Source organism: Rhinatrema bivittatum, chromosome 1, assembly GCF_901001135.1.
Source record: "Rhinatrema bivittatum chromosome 1, aRhiBiv1.1, whole genome shotgun sequence".
NCBI lineage: Eukaryota > Metazoa > Chordata > Amphibia > Gymnophiona > Rhinatrematidae > Rhinatrema > Rhinatrema bivittatum.
The window spans coordinates 639,091,770-639,112,579 of record NC_042615.1 but is presented as its reverse complement, the minus strand read 5'-3'; the positions used below and the strand labels follow the sequence as shown (position 1 = coordinate 639,112,579).

Sequence of the window (20,810 nt, the reverse complement as noted above, 5' to 3'; positions counted from 1 at the left end):
CTTTGTCTCTTAAAAAGACAAATGTGTCTTTGTGAAACTAAATGTCAGAAGCAGGATTCCAATCATAATAAAATGCTATTTAAGGCTGTGACAGATATTCAGAGATTTAAAAAAAAAAAAAAAAAAAGTGAGTACCTGACTTGACATTCATTAGAGAATTGACCAAAAAATAGTTCCAGGTGATTTACAAATTTTCTAATAAAACCAAAAACTTGTGTATGAATACTTAACAGCTCTTGGTAGATAATTTTGCTTTCTTCTTTGAGAGGAAAAAAAGACATTCGTGTAGAATTTTCTTCATCCTCACCTAAATCTACATCTTCTCTGGACTAGGATAAAGAATACAGTTTAATCTCAGATCCCAGTGCGAAGTAGCAAATTAGCCCCTTTTAATGCAACTATTAGCATGGTTAAAGTAGTAGGTATTAGTGTGTCAGTAGTGTGCATCTTGAATGGGTTGTTTGGGACTGTATGTTGTAATGTTTTGTGTAGTTACAAAAGACATGTAATTTATTAATTTAACAGCTTAGATCTTTTCTATAGGTGGTATATCAAGTTTGAATAAACGTCTATATAAAATAAGTATAAGAACAATCAAGGTGGCATTGCTAAATAGGATCTGAAAATCTACAAGCAATTTAGTAGGCATTGTTTTATTTTGTTGCTTTTTTTTCTGTTCTGTTGCACAATTTAAATATGAACTTTAGTAAATTTTAGATTTAAATGTGTTCATATTTTATTTACCACAAACTCATTTTGAATTTATTTTGCCTGCTTGTATGCAGGCTGGCAATGTGATTAAAATGCCTACTTTTAAAACAAGTTGGTTATATAAGCCAGCAATAAAATGTCAACCTCTAAACTTTGTGCACTTTTACATTTTTGTGATTACTGTATTTTTTTTCTAGAAATACTGTAATGCGAGAACTTGCGCCACAGTTTCACATTCCATGGTCAATACCCATGGAAGCTGAAGACATTCCCATTGTACCAACCACATCTGGAACCATGTGAGAAGTTATTCATAATTTGAATACATTTTAATATCATGCAGTTGAAATTGATATCTGTTGTATTTAAAGTACAAGCAGTCTTTCTCTGTTTTAAGTTTGGAAATGATCACTTTTAGTAATGTAATTATAATGACAAAGGAACCATATTCCTGCTATAAAAGTGGTTGGGTTTTTTTGTTTTGTTTTTTTTAATGCCTGGTTTTACCTTTACTATTTTTTGCTTACTTTCTTATGTGACATGCTAAGTCTAACAACAACAAAATTAGAAAAATCAAATCTGGAATGTATGATCTAATCTCAAAATATGACAACCTGAATATGCTTAATTTCTTTACAAAAAGACCATCATATTGTAAAACTTAAAAACTAAATTAAAAATCTTAAACTCTTATCGTAAAAGAAATGGGCAACCAATGTAAAAACCTCAATGTAGGGGAGATATCCCTAAATTTTAGTCCTTAAAGAATACAAGTGGCTGTATTTTGAATGAATTGCATTCTATGAACTTATACTTTAGTCACATCTGCATACAAGACACTACAGTTATCTAACAATTAGTAATTGTTAGCTGTGCAATGCAAGGTTCTATATTAAGAGTCACCATTCAATAATAGGAAGGATCTAAGCGTCATCGTTGATAATACATTGAAATCTTCTACTCAATGTGCAGCAGCAGCTAAGAAAGCAAATAGAATGCTAGGAATTATGAGGATAGGAATGGAGAATAAAACAGAATATCATAATGCCTCTGTTTTGCTCCGTGGTGCATACTTATCTTGAATATTGTATGTAGTACTGGTGGTCACATCTCAAAAAAATATAGTAGAATTAGAAAAGGTATAGAGAAGGCCGACCAAAACGATAAAAGGGTTGGAATGATTCCCCTATGAGGAAAGGCTAAAAAAGTTAGGACTCTTCAGCTTGGAGAAGATGGCTGAGGGAAGATAAGTGGAGTGGAACGATTAAACATAAGTGGAGTGGAACGATTAAACATAAGTGGAGTGGAACGATTAAACATTAATTGGTTGTTTACTCTTTCAAAAAGTACAAAAACTAGGACACAAAATGAAGTTACTAGGTGATACATTTGAAGTTAATAATTTCTTTTTTTCTTTTTTTACTCAACACACAATTAAGCTCTGGAATTTGTTCCCAGAGGATGTGATGAAAGCTCTTAATGTAGCTGCGTTTAGAAAAAGGTTTGGACATGTTTTTGGAGGAAAAGTCCATAAACCATTATTAAGGTGGAGTTGTAGAAATCCACTTCTTATCCCTGGGATAAGCAGCATGGAATCTATATACACCTTAGTAACTGATGGAAAAAGGGTTCTGGGCTTAATGGAGCTTTGGTTTGACCCATTATGGCTAGTCTTTTGTTCGTAATTGTAGTGTGAATTAGTTTACCTCCATACTTATCAGTGGTAATCTTTAGATCTCTCAGCTTCAGGTACAAGAACGCCCTATTCTTGAAATCTATGAATTCTCAGCATTCCAACAGGTTAATCCACACCAATGAGTTATGACCTCTACCAGCAGATGGAGACGGAGCAAAACTGACATCATGGGGGTGTGGGTGTGTGTGTATATATATAGATATATATAGGTGTATATATAGGTATATCCCTGCTCTGACATAAACTCATCAGTATTCTGTCTCCAGCAGATGACAGGTGTGCATCTCCCTACTGGGAATTGCTTGTTTAAAAAAAAAAGGGGGGGGCAAGGGGGAAGACAGGATTAACAAATGCATCGCTTGTTCTGAGGTGATACCTTATGGTCCCCCTCCCTCAGTTGACTTCTCCTGAGGTAATATCTGGTGATCCCTCCCTTAGTCGAGTGCCGTGGTCCGGTAGCCAGTTTCTGGTGTGGACTTAGCTGCCAGGAGAGATTCAGCTGAGACGCTAGTGGGTGCAGGAAGCAGAGCGAGGCGGTGAGGGCAATTGTCCTCTCCCCCTTCTGCTGGAGACTGTGTTCTTGGCTGGGATGGGCTGAGCTCAGGTAAAGATTTCAATAAACAAAATAAAAGATCTAAAGAGAGATTTAGGGACTCCTCTTCTGTTTCTGGTGTCCGAGTCTCGGCGCACCAATCTGTCTTTGTAGGGGACTTGAGGAGTCATGGTAGCTCGGCAGGTTGAGCGGCCCCTTGGGCTAGGCCCCATTCTCAGGCATCACTTGGCTGCTGTGTGGTAGGCCGAGACGACTTTCGCTTGCTTTAGTCTGCGCATGTTGCACATGAAAGCAGTGCCTGACAGTTTGCGCTTGTGCATCCAGGATAAGTGTCTGTCTGTATTGTGTGGTTGGACGCCCAGGTTTTGTGCATGCATCGTACGGATGTTCACCAGAGTATATATGTCCTGATTTTTGGGCATCCAATCTGGCCTTGCCAGGGACGGAGGCAGTGTTGGACATGCATCTGATCGCTTGTTTTGTTGGGCATGCTGCCTCTGGACGTCCTTCTTTTTCCATGGCGCCAGAAGCAAAGAAGCCTAAGAGCCTTGTTTACACGGCTTGTCATATTTGAGCATCACAGTTGGGGGTTCCCTCTAATCTTTGTCAGCACTGCTTGGAGGCTCAGGGGGAGTTGTCTCCAACTGATTTTGTTCAGCTTGGCCCTTCCCAGCAGGTTGTGGGAAAGGAACTGGAGGGGGAACCTGTCAGAATTTTCATCAGATTTTGAGACTTCCCTAACTTGTTCATCAGCAGGGAAGAGCCATTTAGTGGTTACCAGACCAACCCCTGGTTTTGGTATGGACCCTTCCGCCTTCTCTTGGATGGAATTCTTTTAGGATCTGCAGTCCTTTCTACAGGCACGTTTGGCAGAGCCAACTAAACCTGAAAGTTCACGATCACAGACTGCGGAACCCCGCAGGTAAATGTTGGAAGGCATCTTAGCCTATTGCGGGTCATGCTGATGGGACCCGATGGCACAGATGAGGAAGGAGATCTTTTACTCCCTGGAGGATAGGAAAATTCCTCTGGGGTTCGAGCCTTATAGAACAATCTTGCGTTTCTTTCATAGAAATAAGTTGCTGCCATTAATCTCTGACACTGAAGATGCTGGGAGTACTGGGTACTGATCCCATGTCTGAGACAAAAATCCTATTTTGGTTACTTTGCTTAAAGCAACTTGTTTCTTCCCTGTTATGTATGCTATTCAAGAGTGGATTGATCGTGAATGGAGTGCTCCAGAAGCTAATTTTAAAGGGGGACGAACCTTGGAAGGTCTGTACCTCTTGGATTCAGTGGCGAGGGATCAGTTGCATTTTATGAAGGTGGATGCACAGATGTTCTGTCACCAAGCACATGAACATTCAGGTAGAAGGAGGAGCTGCATTAAAAAAAAAAAAAAAAAGAAAGGCTCAAGATAGGAGAATTGAGGCTATTCTTAAACAGGCATTTGAAGCAATGGTAACGAATTTGCAAATAGCTTCTTGCTGTTACTTGGTGGTTTGCTCCTGTTTGCTTCTGTCAGGCTGTTGATGAGACTGGTTTGAATTCCAGAGCAGTCATAGAACTAGCTGCGACCTGATCCGTACTTCTGCCAGAGGATTGGCTTTTGTGGCTGCAGAATTGGTTGGCTGATTCAGTTGCTAAATCTAATTTTACGAAATTGTCCTTTAAAGGATCACTCTCTTATTTGGGAGTGAGTTGGAAAAATGGTGGATAAGTAGGGAGAGTCCCAGGTTCCTTGGTTGCCAGAAGATAAGAAGCCGGCGCTGTGCTCATTCGGCACGAGAGGCCGTACTAGGGGTTTCAGAAGTTTTTGATCCTTCAGAGGAGTGTCTTCGCAGAGGGCTAGATCTTTGGGAAAGCCTCAGTCCTTTTGGCCGAGGCAGCCCAGATGGGGCGCAGGCTCAAGTAGCAGTGCCTCCTGACCCACTCAATGAAGATGTACCGACCCACCTTCCGGTACAGGAGATAGGTTGTCTATCTCTGTTTTATAGGATGTTGGTCAGGATCACATCAAACTAATGGATTCTGGAGGTGATACGGGATGGCTGTGCTCTGGAATTTCTCAATGTTCCTTGGGATGTCATCTTGGAGTCTCCCTGCAGCTCTCCACAAAAGAAGCAGGCAATGGAGATTACGTTGTCTAGGCTCCTGAATTTGCGGCTGTGATTCCAGAAAATACAGGCCATTATTCCATTAATTTTGTTGTGCCAAAGAAGGTTCTTTTCGGCCCATCCTTGGCTTGAAGAGTCATTTGTGAGTGACTTGGCACCACATAGAAACAGTATGCTTGTTGATAATGGCAGTGCAGTCAGGGGAGTTTGTCTTTAGATTTGTCAGAGGCATACCTACATATTCCCATTCATCTGGAGCATCAATAATTTCTGTGGTGTGCCGTTTTGGGGTGACATCAGTTTCGAGCCCTCCCCTTCGGTTTGGCTACTGCTCCCAGAATCTTCTCTAAAGTCATGGTGGCGGTAGTGGCATCATTGAGAGAGGATGGTATTCTGGACCATCTGTACCTAGACAACTGGCTAATTCGGGCCATGAGCTTGGAAGAGAGTCTTCAGGCCTCACGCAAAGTGATCTCCTTACTGCAGGAGCTAGGTGTTTTGTTTGCCATTGTGGACCCTTGGTCGCAATGGAGATGACTCCGCCCATGGGGAGGAGCCCCATGGGGAACCACTGTGATAGGCTAACACAGATAGCAGACACAGTATGGATAGAGTCTCTGTTGTACTGCTGTAGCTAGATGGTGAAAGCAGGAAGGTAAGGCACTGATCCACGAAGTGCCAGTACGTTCAACAGGCTCAGAATTGTAGTCTCACCCAGATGTTCATGTTAGGCTGGAGCCCGCAGTGCGGGTAACACTGCGACTGGTGGGTGGATTTGGAGCACCAGATCGTAGAGGTACTCACAGAATGAAGGCGTCTTCCTGGTGGTAGAATGGTGGGACCGAAGGTCCGTGGTGCAGGATATAAAGTAGATACGCCCTCGAGGAGCGAGTACCCAAAGTCCAATATCCTGAAAATAGAATAGAGGGAGAGACTCCCGAGGAGTGGTTGTCTTAGTGAGAAGCCCCGAAGGGAAGCTGAAAGTGAGAGACCCCCGAGGAGCGGGTATCTAGAGCTTCTTGCAGGAGTGAGGCCCTTAGAGTAAAAGTGGCGTCTAAGCGTGCAGCTTAGAGCAGTCAGAGTAGCGAAGCAAAGTCTTTGCTAACTCAATGTGGTAGCGGAGGTAGAGGCTAGATATACCCGGAGGTACTGATGTCATGTGGTGGGGCTGCCCCCGAGGTTCCTGCCATGACGTGTATTTGAGCATAGGAGCTGTGCACGCTCGGGCCCTAGGAGGTCACGAGAGTGAGCATGGCGGATGGGGACGCCCATGCTGGTTTGGAAACGTCGAGGCACTCTGCACCGGAGGCAGCCATCTTGCCCAAAGAGAGAAAGGGGAGAAAAAGAGGTAAGGCAGAGCAGTCACAGGTATCTGCGACCAACGGACGCAACACTAGGTTGGGTGGTGAACTTAGTCGAAAGCAATTTACAGAAATCCTGGACCCTGGAGTATCTCTGTGTTTGTTCTTACACAAAGGAAGGCAAGGTTTTGTTTTTTGTGTTTTTGCCGGAGATCCGCATTCAGAAAGATCGGCACTCAACTGAAATGATGGTTGCAGGTGGACCATCTAAGGAAGGTAGTTTCCTTGCAGGCTGTGGAATGGCTGGTATTCACGATGGATGCAAGTCTCCAAGGGGGCGGGGGGGGGGGGGGGCTCACTATCAGGAGTTGACTGTGCAGGAGTGCAGAGGAGTCTCTCTGGAGCATCGTTCACCTGGAAGTGAGTGTCATTCAGTTGGCATGCTTGCAGTTCACTGACCACTTGCAGGGTCAAGCAGTCTGAGTGATGTCAGACAACATGACAACAGTGGCTTACATTAATTGCCAGGGGGGCACCAAGAGTCAAGTGTCACAGGAAATAGATCATCACATAGTATGGGCAGAGGTACATCTCCAGGAGATCTCTGACTCCCATAATGTGGGGAAAGACAATGTGACAACCAATTTTCTCAGCAGAGTCTGGATCCAGGAGAATGGAATTGTCGGACGAAGCGTTCCAGGTCATAGTGCGCCGCTAGGGCTTACCATATTTGGACTTGTTAGCAACGTCATGCAATGCGAAGGCACCTTGTTTCTTCAGTTGAAGGCGAGATCCAAAGTCTCTGGGCATCGATGCTTTAGTGCAGCAGTGGCCGAAAGGCAAGCTTCTATATGCCTCCCCCCCCCCCCCCCCCCCATGGCCCTTGTTGGGCAGGTTAGTTTGAAGGATTGAGGGACACGGCTATGGTGCTTCTGATAGCTCTCGACTGACTCAAAAGACCATGGTATGCAGACCTGCGGAGATTGCCTGGCTTTCCCCTACAGTTTCTGCTCCGAAGAGATCTGTTGTGACGGGCCTATTGTCCACTAGGTTCCGACTCGATTTTGTCTTAAGGGTATGGCCATTGAAAGGGCTCGGTTAATGAAGTAGGGGATATTCCACTGCTGTGATTTCCACCCTGCTTCAAGCTCAGAAGTTCTCCATCTCCTTGGCCTATATTCGGGTTTGGTGAGTGTTTGAGGCTTGTTGTGAGGGATGAGGGGTTCATCCTCCTTCGGTTAAGATCCCGCTTATTTTGGACTTTTTGCAGGATGGGTTGATTAAAGGCTTGGCTTTTAATTCCTTGAAGGTACAGGTGGCGGCTATTGCCTGTTTTTGGCGCAAGGTGAATAATGGATCCTTATCGGCCCATCCGGATGTGGCCCGGTTCTGAAGCATCTGTGTCTTCCATTATGGTTACTGGTGCCTTTGTGGAGCCTTAATCTAATTTTGGATTTTATGGCAGGTTCCACCTTTTGGCTTCTGCATACCCTCTCCTTGAGGTTACTTACCTTGACTGTTTTTCTGGTGGCAATTTGTTCTGCATGTAGAGTTTCCGAAGTACAGGCTCTTTCTTGCTGGGAACCATTCCTGCGAATGACACCAGGGGCGGCCCAGCTGCGAACTGTTCACTTTTGGCAAAAAAAAGTCTGGTTTTGACTTTCACGAATCAATTAATTTCTCTGTCAGTGCTGGCCAGAGAAAGAGATGTGGAGGAATATCATCTGTTGCGGATCTTGGATGTCAAGTGACATCTTTTGAGGTATTTGGGGGTTTCTAGACCTCTTAGGAAGACCTGCCTGGCTGTTTGTGCTCCATGGTGGGAGTAAACTGGGTGAGTCAACTTCCTTAATCCAACCCACGATGCTATCATGGCTGCCTATGTGGATGCTGGACAGCTGTTACCTAAGCAGGATAGGGATCATTCCACTAGGACTCTGGCATGGACGGAACTTCGATTGTCTCCCATCAAAATTTGCCGAGCAGTGACTTGGTCTTCCTTACATACTTTTTCTGGATATTACCATCTGGATATACAGGCCCAGGAGGACGCAGTCATTATGCATGCGGTGTTGGTCTGTCCACGGGCAGCCTTCCACCCTTTTCAGGAGTAGCTTGAATACATCCCACTGGTGTGAATTAACCTGTCTGAATGAGAAATTACTACTTACCTGATAATTTCCTTTTTGTCTTTTGAAGACAAGTTAATCTACCTTCCCTCCGTTGGCTGTCTGGCGATTTTATATTATTCTCACAGGACAAGCAAGATGGTAGTCCTCACATATGGGTGACATCACAGGATGGAGCCCAATCACTGAACATTTTGTCAAAGTTTCTAGAACTTTGACTGGCCCCTACTGGGCATGCCCAGCAGGGCACCCATCCTGCAGCCAGCAGGGGTCCCCCTTCAGTCTTCTTTTTTCTGCTCAGCAGTAGCCATGCGGTTAAGGAGCTCCACAGAGATTCCTGACAGGAATTTTCCTCATGGAATTACTACAACTTTTCTTACCCCACAGGGGTCCCTCCTTCAATTTTTTCAAGCCACGGTACTCCGGTAAGTTTTATACCCGTTTTCAGTCGATTCCCGTCGAGTTTGGCCCTCGCGACCTACTGGCCGTCAACCATACCGCGGCTCAAATTTTTCATGGCCATGGTGTCTGAGTTCCGTCAGTGCCTGGACTGCAGTCGCACCATGTCCATAACAGACCCTCATAAGGTCTGTGTAATGTGTCTTGGATGTGAGCATGATGTCCTGACCTGCACCAAATGTGCCCTAATGATACCAAAAGGTCGCAAGGCCAGATTGGAGAAGATGGAACTTCTCTTCCATGCTCAAACCCCGACGCAGTCTATTGCATTGACGTCGTCAGAACCGGCACCGTCAACTTCACGCTAGTATCGACCATCGACCGCTGACCCTCCAGCATAGACGACTTCTCGGCCTTCAACCACCTCTACTACCCCTCAGGACTGAGGGGATCATAGAGAGAAACATCGCCACCGACATCGGAAGTCTCGGATCATCGAGGGAGTGAAATCAACGACCTCGCCATCGTCCAAGCCACTGTCGAAGAAACCCCGTCCAGAAAAGGCACTGACCTTTTCGGCAACTGGGTCACCGAGGCAACCCTCACCCGAAAGGGGATTGGGAGCCACGACTCTGCCTTTAACGGTGGTTCCTCCAGCTATGCCTCTCCCTCCTTCTTCTGTTCCGGAACCAGGTATGCTTGCTCCAGGTCTCCGAGAAGAACTGGACCAGCTGGTTCAGGAGGCCATCGACAAGGCGATGCATCGACTCCAAGTTCCTCCAACACCGGTACTGATCGTGGAAACCGACCACTGACCCGATTCCGGCAGCGTTGGCACCGCTGCTTTCGAGGATGGAAGCACTCATTGCCGCTTTTCCACCGATGGATCCCGGGTCACCGATGGCTCCGGTGCCCTCTCCACTTACCTTGTCATCGGGAGGAGAAACACAGTTCCGCATCCCTCCATTGGGTGTTCTATCGATGCCAATACATCCGGCACCACCGATCCATTCATCGTTGCCCTCTATGCCTGCACCGGTGCCTTCGATGCCTTCATCATTGCCTCCAATTATTCCTTCAACTCCTTCGGAGCCCAGACCAGGACCTTTAGGGATTCCACCATCCCGTCCCCCTCTGTCTCCTAGAGGGCAGGTGCTGATCCCTACGATACCTGGACTGACTATTCTTCACCAGACACCAATGACCTGCCTTCACCAACTTCTCCTACTGAAAGCAGAAAGTGTTCTCCTCCAGAGGACCTTTACTTCATAAATTTTGTAAAGGAGATGTCTGAATTGGCTCCCTTCCAGTTACAGACCAAACAAGATGACAGGCATCAAATGATGGAGCTGTTGCAATTCCCGGATGCTCCCAAGGAAATAACCTCCATCCCTATTCACCAGGTTCTTCTGGATCTCCTCAAAAAGAACTGGGAACACACTGGCTCTGTTGCTCCAATCAACAAGAAGGCTGACACCAGTTAGTTGGTACAGTCAGCCCCAGGTTTTCAAAAACCTCAATTGGATCACCAATCTGTGGTTGTAGAATCTGCCCAAAAGAGGGCAAAGAGATCAAAATCCCACAATTCCTTTCCCCCAGGCAAGGAGCAAAATTTCTAGATGCCATTGGTCACCAGGTCTTCCAGGGCTCAATGCTTATCTCCCGAATTGCCTCTTTGCAGCTCTATATGACCCAATACAACAGGGTCTTATTTAAGCACATACAAGACTTGACAGACTCCCTGCCTCAGCAATTTCAAGATAAGCTCCAAACCCTAGTAAACAAGGGTTTTGAGGCGGGAAAGCATGAGATAAGATCATCTTACGATATCTTTGACATGCTACCAGGGTATCTGCAGCTGCTATCTCGGCAAGAAGATGGGCCTGGCTCAAGTCTTCAGACCTTCACCCTGAAGTGCAAGACAGATTATCCAACCTGCCCTGTGTAGGAGACATTCTCACAGGACAAGCAGGATGGTAGTCCTCACGTATGGGTGACATCACAGGATGGAGCCCAATCACGACACTTTGTCAAAGTTTCTAGAACTTAACTGGCCCCTACTGGGCATGCCCAGCATGGCACTAAACCTGCAGCCAGCAGGGGTCCCTCTTTAGTCTTCTTTTTTCCACGCAGCAGTAGCCACGAGGTTAAGGAACTCTGCAAGGATTCCTGACAGGAATTTTCCTCACGGAATTATTAAAAGTTAAATTGCCCCACAGGGGTCCCTCAGTTAACTTTTTCAGTCCGCAGTACTCCGGTAAGTTTTTTTTACCTGTTTTCCGTCGATTACCGTAGAGTTTGTACCTCGTGGCCTACTGACCGTCGACCGTACCGCGGCTCGATTTTTTTCTATGGCCATGGCGTCGGGGTTCTGTCGGTGCCCAGACTGTACTCGTACCATGTCAATTACAGACCCCCATAAAGTCTGTGTAATGTGTCTTGGACGAGAGCACAATGTCTTGACCTGCACCAAATGTGCCTTAATGACACCAAAAGGTCGCAAGGCCAGAATGGAGAAGATGGGACTTCTCTTCCCTGCTCAAACCCCGACTCCATCCATTGCATCGACGTCATCTGAACCGGCACCGTCAACGTCTCGCCAACATCGACCACCGACCAGTGACCGCCTGGCATCGACAACTTCTCGGCCTTCGACAACCTTTTCCCCCCCTCAGGACCAAGGGGATCTTAAGGAGAAACATTGCCATCGGCACTGAAAGTCTCGGACCATCGAGGGAGCAAAACCATCGACCTCGCCATCGTCCGAGCCGCCGTCAAAGAAACCCCATCCAGAAAAGGCACCGACCTTTTCGGCGACCGGTTCACCGAGGCAATACTTGCCCGACAGGGCATCGGGAGCCGTGTCTCCGCCTTTAACGGTGGTCCCTCCGGCTATGCCTCTGCCTCCTTCTTCTGTTCCGGAGCTGGGGCTGCTTGCTCCAGGTCTCCGAGAAGAACTGGACCGGAAGGTTCAGGAGGCCATCGACAAGGCAATGCACAGACTCCAGGTTCCCCCGGCACCGACATCGGTACCGATAGTGGAACAGACTACTGACCTGATTCCAGCAGCCTTTGCACCGCTGCTATCGAGGATGGAAGCTCTTATAGCCACTTTTCCACTGGACCCCGGGTCACCGATGGCTCCAGTGCCCTCCCCGCTTACTTTATCATCAAGAGGAGAAACACCGTTCCGCATCCCTCCATCGGGAGTTCTGCCTCAGCCATAGACATCGGTACCGATACCTCCATTGGCGCCATCGAACCATCTACCGATGCTCTCGATGCCTGCGCCAGGGCCTTCATTACCTTCATTGGTGCCTCCGGTTATTTCTACGATGCCTTCTGAGCCTAGACCGGGACCTTCAGATATCCAACTGCCCTGTCCCTCAATAGTTCCTAGAGGGACAGGTGCTGATCCTTATGATACCTGGACTGATGATTCCTCACCAGACACCGATGATTTGCCATCACCTCCTTCACCCACTGAGAGTAGAAAGCGTTATCCTCCAGAGGACCTTTCTTAAATTTTGTGAAGGAAATGTCTGAATTGGTCCCCTTCCAATTACTAATGGAACAGGACGACAGACATCAAATGATGGAGTTGCTTCAATTCCTGGATGCGCCCAAGGTAATCACCTCCATCCTTATCCACCAAGTTCTTCTAGACCTCCTCAAGAAGAACTGGGAACATTCTGGCTCCATTGCACCAGTCCACAGAAAAACTGACTCTACCTATTTGGTGCAGTCAGCTCCAGGCTTTCAGAAGCCTCAGCTGGATTACCAATCTGTGATGGTTGAATCTGCGCAAAAGAGAGCAAAAAGGTTGAAACCTCACACTTCTTTTCCCCTGGGAAGAAACAAGTTTTTGGATGCCATTGGTCGCCGAGTCTTTCAAGGATCAATGTTGATCCTCCGAATTGCCGCTTACCAACTCTATATGACCCAATATAATGGGGTCATTTTTAAACAGATACAGGAGTTGACAGCCTCCATGCCTCAGTCTCTTCCAGAATAACTCCAGGAGGTCTTCCTCCTACTCCAGTCCAGAGCAATAGAACCAGTACCATTCCCTCAGCAAGGTCTTTGGTTCTATTCCCGGTACTTTCTAATACCCAATAGATTGGGAGGCATTCGTCCAATTCTGGATCTACGAGCCCTCAACAAGTACCTTCAGAGAGAAAAGTTCAAGATGGTAACCTTGGGCTCGCTTCTTCCTCTTCTACAAAGAGGAGATTGGCTCTGCTCTCTCGACCTCCAGGACGCATACACTCATATTGCGATAACTCCATCTCATCGCAAATACCTGAGGTTTCTCGTAGGCCTAGCGTCTGCACCACGAGTCTTTACAAAATGCCTCATTGTGTTTGCCGCCTTCCTCAGGACTCAAGGTGTTCACGTCTACCCCTATCTGGTTAATCAGGGCTCCAATTCAGCAAGCCACTTTGTCATCCCTACATCTCACCTTAAACACTCTAATTTCACTCGGATTTCTCGTCAACTACGACAAATCCTGCCTAGTCCCATCTCAAACCTTATCGTTCATTGGGGCAGACTTGGACACCTTACAAGCAAAGGCTTTCCTGCCTCGACAACGAGCCCTCACTCTCGTGTCTCTGGTGCATCAGCTGCAGTCTCAACACTCGACGACTGCTCATCGTTTTCTCATCCTCCTAGGACACATGGCATCCTCAGTTCAGGTCACCCCAATGGCTCGCTTGGCCATGAGAGTCATGCAGTGGACTCTAAGGTCGCAATGGACTCAGTCCCTTCAGCTCCTGTCGGCCGTTGTCCACATCACTGACTCACTCCTTCTGTCTCTCGCTTGGTGGACGAATCACATCAATCTTGTACAGGGCTCGCCCTTTCAGGTGCGAAACCCTCAAATAACTTTAACCACCGATGCTTCCAACTTTGGGTGGGGAGCCTATGTGGCCGATCTCCAGACACAAGGTTCTCGACTTCCAGAGGAAGCCAAACAGCAGATAAATTTCCTGGAACTGCGAGCAATTCGATACACTCCGAGTATTTCAGGATTGCATGTCCAATCAAGTCATCCTGATCCAGACGGACAACCAGGTAGCCATGTGGTACATCAACAAACAGGGAGGCACAGGATCCTACCTTCTGTGTCAGGAAGCTGCACAGATTTGGGCGAAGGCCCTCTCCCACTCAGTGTACCTCAGGGCCACCTACTTGCCGGGAGTGGACAACGTATTGGCAGACAAGTTGAGTCTCACCTTCCAACCGCACGAGTGGTCTCTAAACTCCTCAGTAGCGGACTCAATCTTCCAACAATGGGGTTACCCTCAAATAGACCTCTTTGTGTAACCTCAAATCTGCAAAGTAGAGAACTTCTGCTCTCTCACTCGCAGCCAATACTATCAGCCAAGAGATGCGTTTTCCCTCTCATTGTCAACCAGTCTCCTATATGCATTCCCTCCACTTCCATTTCTCTCAAAGACTCTCGTGAAGTTACGTCAGGACAAGGGAACCATGATCCTGATAGCACCTCACTGGCCTCGCCAAGTGTGGTTTCCAATACTTCAGGAGCTCTCCATTTGCAGGCACATTCCCTTGGGAAAGACCAGCTTCTGATCACTCAGAACGGGTGCCTACGCCACCCCAATATTCAGGCCTTGTCTCTGATGGCCTGGATGTTGAAAGGTTAATTCTTCAGCCACTTAATCTTTTGGACTCAGTTTCCCGTGTCCTGATTGCTTCACGGAAGCCTTCCAGAAGAAAATCTTATCTTTACAAATGGAACAGGTTTAAATCATGGTGTTCTTCTCAATCCCTTGATCCCTTTACCTGTTCCACCACGAAGTTTCTAGACTATCTCTGGCACTTGTCAGAATCAGGTCTAAAAACCTCCTCCATCAGAATGTATGTCAGTGCGGTAGCCGCCTTCCATAGAGGTGTCGGGGATGTTCCTATTTCAGTACAACCCCTCGTAACACGTTTTCTGAAGGGCTTGCTTCACCTCAAGCTTCCACTGCACCCTCCAGCCCCTGCTTGGGACTTCAATCTGGTTTTGGGTCTGCTCATGAAACCACCATTCGAGTCTCTCCAATCCTGTGATCTTCGCTATCTCACATGGAAAGTGATTTTTCTTTTGGCAATAACATCTGCTCGCAGAGTTAGTGAGTTACAGGCCCTAGTTACCTATCCGCCTTACACTAAACTTCTGCAGGACCGGACAGTACTCCGCACTCACCTAAGTTCTTACTTAAGGAAGTATTGGAGTTTCACATTAATCAATCCATTATACTACCAACCTTCTTTCCCAGTCCCCACTCCAATCCAGGAGAACAGGCTCTGCATACCCTTGACTGTAAACGGGCTCTAGCGTTCTATCTAGACCGTAGAGCTGCCCATAGGAAAATCACTCAATTGGTTGTCTCTTTCCATTCCATCAAATTGGGGCAGCCTGTGGGTAAGCAGACTCTCTTCTCCTGGTTAGCGGACTGCATATCTTTTTGCTATCAGCAAGCGGGCATTCCACTTCAAGACCGTGTTAAAGTTCACTCTGTGAGGGCCATGGCGACTTCGGTAGCACACCTACGCTCGGTGCCGCTTCCTGACATTTGCAGGGCTGCTACCTGGAGTTCTCTCCATACCTTTACAGCCCATTATTGCTTAGACAAGGCCGGAAGACAAGATTCCATCTTCGGCCAGTCTGTCTTGCTGAACCTTTGTACAACTTGACGTACCAACACCCTTCCGTCTGCCCGTTAGGGTTCAGGATGCCCTCTACCAAATTTCACCCCAGTCCTTGTGCCTATGGCACATCTTGGGTACATTTGGTACATTTCTCGGACATCCTCAGCTCGGTACTCACCCGTATGTGAGGACTACCATCCTGCTTGTCCTGTGAGAAAGCAAATGTTGCTTACCTGTAACAGGTGTTCTCACAGGATAGCAGGATGTTAGTCTTCACGAAACCCGCCCGCCGCCCTGCGGTGTTGGGTTCGTTACATTTTCTTATTTTATTTTTTTGCAGTTCCTGTAGCTTTAAACAAGACTGAAGGGGGACCCCTGTTGGCCGCAGGTTTAGTGCCATGCTGGGCATGCCCAGTAGGTGCCAGTCAAAGTTATAGAAACTTTGACAAAAGCGTTCCGTGATTGGGCTCCATCCTGTGATGTCACCCCATATGTGAGGACTAACATCCTGCTGTCCTGTGAGAACACATGTTACAGGTAAGCAGCATTTGCTATATCCCCTCTTGTCACTTTTCCAAGCTAAATAGCCCTAATCCATTTAGCGTTTCTCCATAAGTAGGGACCTTCATGTTCAGTTTTTATTTTATTTTTTCTGAAAATTTCAATGTTAGAATAAAAAAGAAATCCATGTAAAAATGATCTTTTTTTTTTTTTAACTGATTTTTCTCCTTTATTGTATCATTTTTCTACTGACATCTTTTATTATAACATTGAAATTACTAGGCAGAATAAAACAAAAAAACAAAAAACTGAATGCGAAGTTCCCTATCCATAAGAGAGATTTCCCATCCCTTTCTCTGTACTTTTTCTCTGTAAATTATGGCTTTTCAGAGATGGAGCAACCAGAACTGCATACAATATTCAAGGTATGGTCATATCATGGGTCTATACAAGGGCATTATGATATTCTCAGTTTTGTTTTTCAAAGTATTATCCAATGTCCTTTTCCTGGGTAGCGACTCCTAACATTTTATTTATTTATTTGAGTTTTTCTATACCGGCATTCGCGAAGGGGATCGCATCATGCCGGTTTACAATTAACAGGGTGTGACAACAGAGAATAATAATAACATTAACAGGTGCAAAAAAGAAAAAAACATAGCAGTTACAATAAAACAGGGACTAGATATAACTTGGAATAGTGAAGTGGTGATAGTGGTTAACAGAGAATAAAGAAGCCTGCCAACATGGCAAAGTTATTGGAACCTAGCATAGTTATTGGAACCTAGCATCGTGCACCTGTAGTTGGAATTATTTTTCTCTATGTGCATTACTTTGCACTTGTCTACATTAAATTGCATCTGCCATTTAGAAGTTCATTTTCCTTAGAAGTCATCTGAACCTTTACTGGAGCCAGTTAGAAGTACTATTCCACAGGATAAGTGGACCTACTCTTCTTTCATTCAAAAAATGGCAGATTGCATACCTTTAAATCTAGACTAAGCAAAATCAAAAAGAATTTTCCAGAATTCTAAAGTATAAACAAACAGCTAAGCAAGCTATGATCTGATTTACAAAGCTCTTCAAGACCTTCAATCTAAAATTTGGTCATCTCTCCACATCTCTTCTGGCCAAGAAGATCGGTGTAAAGTTCAGCTACCTCATGAATCTGTGGTTGTAGGAGTGACCCAATAAAATCCTAAGAAATCAACGCATTCCAACACACTTCCTGAAAAAGATACAAAATTGGATACTGTGGAGAGAGATGTTCCAGTCAGCAATACTACAGTTGAATTTTTGATTTTAATTGTTATGCTTCTGATTTGTGTGTGTGAAATTGTCAGCAGTCAGGACAGATGTCTGGCAATTGGGCAGGTAAGAAGTTGCTGTATAAATTTCAGCACACCATTTCCAAATGGCCCAGTATTTATATATTATTTTACAGATGATGGACATGTCAAGAACTTTCATCAAACATCAAGGAAAAAAATTATGCTACATCTCAGTGAAGCTGAAGGAATGTGCAAAACATTTAATAAAATCATTTTATGAAGCCTTTGATAAGTCATCAAGATCTTCAGCTGTAACTATAGGGTCCAGCATGCTCGTTTGGCTGTAAGCAACAAGCCTAAGAGAAGATGTGCATGACATATTGGCAGATACTCCATGCTCATAAGAAAATCTTTTCAATAACAAAGTGAAAGAAGCTGTAGATCTCATTAAAGATCCTTGCTCCGCCTCGCATATTTTTGAGGAAGCTACTGCAGAGCAGTCTTCATACACAAAATATCAACAACTACCTGATAAGGAAACATTACTACTCACTAAGGAGATATCAACCTTACCTTTATTATAGACAACCTTTCCAACAGCATCAGCAATCGCAAGAGTAACAACAAAGAGCTTATCCCAGGGACAGAACTCATCAAAGGCCTACTCAGTAATCACCTAAGAACTCTGGCCCACAATTTTGACTACCACTGTTTTTTTTTCCCTTTACAGACTTTTCCAGTGAAGGGGAAAGCTGCATATTTTACCTCCAATGGTGATTCATTTTGACAGATCACTGGGTTCTAAAAACAGATCTCTAATGTTCTTGCCCAAGTTTTCAAAATTTACCCCAGTGAATCCTCCACACCCTTATCTAGTATTCCGAGATCAGCATTGAATCCTAAAAGAACTCTCTTCCCTATTGGCAGAAAAATGCAATAGAACCAGTCCAATCACAGAAAGAGGGAAAGGGATTCTATTCAAGCTATTTACCAATCCCAAAAAAGTCAGGAATTCTTTGTTCCATTCTGGATTTAAGAAACCTTTCAAAAGGGAAAAGAAATCCAGAATTAATTCCCTTGGTACAATCTTCCCTCATCTGTAAATCAGGGATTGGCTGACAACCCTAGATCTGAAGGATGCTTTACATGCATGTAGCCATTTACAGGAATCATAGGAGGTACCTTCACTTTGTAATGACCATAATCATTTTCAGTACAGTGTATCACCATTTGGCCTGTTGGCAGCTCCAGGAGTGTTCAAGTGCCTTGCAGTTATAGCTGCCCATGTGAGAAGGAACAATGTTTTAGTCTTTCCATATCTAGACTACTTGTTAATATCAAGCAGATCCTCGAAAGAAGCAAAGCAAACTACATTTTATATTCTAGACACTTTAATCTTGCTGGATTTATAGTGACCTTTCAGAAGTCCCACCTAACTTCAACACAGCAATTGAACTTTTGTTGCTTACTTGGATATGCAGAAAGGAAAGCTTTACTGCCCCTACAAAAGAAGATTCTAATCCACATAGTTGCATCTTGTCCAGCTGACTATCAGTATCAGTCAGGTCCTTAATGAAAATGTTTGGCAATATGGTAGTCTGTCATTCTCTGTGTAAGTCTACATATGAGTCAGGTTTGAGACTTTGTTAGAATCAGTATACTCCCTTATTCTGTAAGACCTTGGGTATCACCAAACTCTTCATTTGTGCCCTGCACTGGTGGAACTCAACTTTCAGATCATCTTTGTGGTCAGTATTTTCATTCTCTGTAAACTCAGATATTAACTATGGATACCTTCACACAAGGTGGAGGAGCTCGTCTCAATGTGGTTTGTTTTCAAGGAACTTGGGGTTGCCCAAGAAAAATACCTTCATACAAACCTTCTAGAATTGAGCCATATTCAAAGCACTCCTTGTCTTTTGAGCATGGTTGAAAGGAACTATAGTATAGATTAGATGGATAATCAAGTTAGCAATATTGTAATATTTGCCAGTCATGGGGGCAGCCCACGACCGGCAGCCCACGACCGGCAGCACTCACCCCCAGGATGCCTTGCCCAGCCCGGCGCGGCAGGAATGCTATTGACCGTGACCCGCCTTCAAGCCTCCGAGTGTGCCAATGCGTCTTCTATGCTATGCACCAAGGCTTCCTTAGGTGAATGCAGGTCGCACTTCTTATAGGTCCCTCGGAAGCTCTGAATCTGCACCTCTTGATGACATCAGCCTGCAGGGCAACAAATCGCCTAAGCAACAGGTCCTCCTGCGTTAGCAGTGTTTGTTGCTCTCCTGATCCTTCTTTGCCTCCAGTCCACCTTGCCTTACATCCATCCTTTCCCCATCCTGATCCTTTGTTTGTTTGCTTAGTATGGATCTCTAGGGATTTGCAGAGGCTACAGATTCATCCGATTCGGTATTCGTATTTGTCGGCGGGCAATTCGTTGGATTCGTTCAATGGCGCCCCTGATACGTTCATACGTGCATTCGTTTTTCCGGTTCCCATTAAAGTGAATGGGGGAAGTATTTGCAGCCTATTTTTGGCTGCAGAATTGGGGTTTTCTTATCAATTTTGATGAAACATCTGGGGAGCAATCATCAGAATAAAAGAGCTCCAAGATACTTAGACTGTGACAAAGTGGCATGAATAGCCTAAGGTACTTTAAAGGGGCAAAGGGGTACCAGGAGCGGCAAGAGTGCTTTAATAGAGGTGCAAAGCAGCAGCGAGAGTGTCAAAAACACACCACAGCTTCAAAAGAGAGCACCAATAACAGATGCATGAACCTTCGAAGGCAGCACGACAGGCAAAGTGGCAAGACAAGTAGTATCAACATCCTACAGCACAATGAAGGGGGAACATAGCAAGTAGAAAGTCTAGCACCAACACAAAGAGGAACCATGATAGTAGCAAGAACACCACAAGGAGTTGAGTGAGTCATCTGGTGTATGGCAGCAAGGTAGAGTGGCAGAGGGTAGATACAGGCTGGCTACAGCCGGGGAGAGTTCCCTTTGAGCAGGAAAGGTTCCCTAGAATGGGTTCGCCCCTAGAGTGGGGTGTTTCCATTGGCATCTAGTGAGCTCTCGCTGGTCTTTTAAAAATCTGGTGGACGTAGCAGATATACAAACGAGAATTTTCAAGGCCGAGGCGGAGGAGGTTTCCATTTAACCAGCGGTTCAACATGGGTCAGAGGGTAGATAGATACAGGCTGGATAAGGCTACACCCAGGAGAGTTCCCTTTCCTTTGAGCAGAAAAGGGCTACCTTGGAATGGGTTGGCCCCTAGACTGGAGCACGAGCCTTCAAAGCGTGGCGACGTGGAGCAGGGTGCCATGTGAACAGCGGTTCAACATGGGTCACCGGTGCTAAGAGAGAGGCTGCAACACCGGGGAGAGTTCCCTTTCCTTGAGCGGGAAAGAGCTCCCTGGAATATGTTGGCCTCTAGAGTGGATAATGGTACAAAATTGTTAGGATTTAAGTAT

At 45.6% G+C, this 20,810-nt stretch overlaps 1 protein-coding gene across 16 annotated transcripts in view; it reads left to right on the top strand.

Annotated features, from left to right (window-relative positions):
* Positions 1-20,810, top strand: part of PPIP5K2 (diphosphoinositol pentakisphosphate kinase 2) — a 620,162-nt gene that overhangs the window by 174,406 nt on the left and 424,946 nt on the right. For all 16 annotated transcript variants that reach the window (XR_003852104.1, XM_029572559.1, XM_029572550.1 and 13 more), the window contains one exon: positions 909-1,010. Coding sequence is in view for 15 of the 16 variants with exons in the window: in XM_029572559.1 (XP_029428419.1) it covers positions 909-1,010 (102 nt within the window). In the remaining variant the exon portion in view is untranslated. The remainder of the gene's footprint in view (positions 1-908; positions 1,011-20,810) is intronic.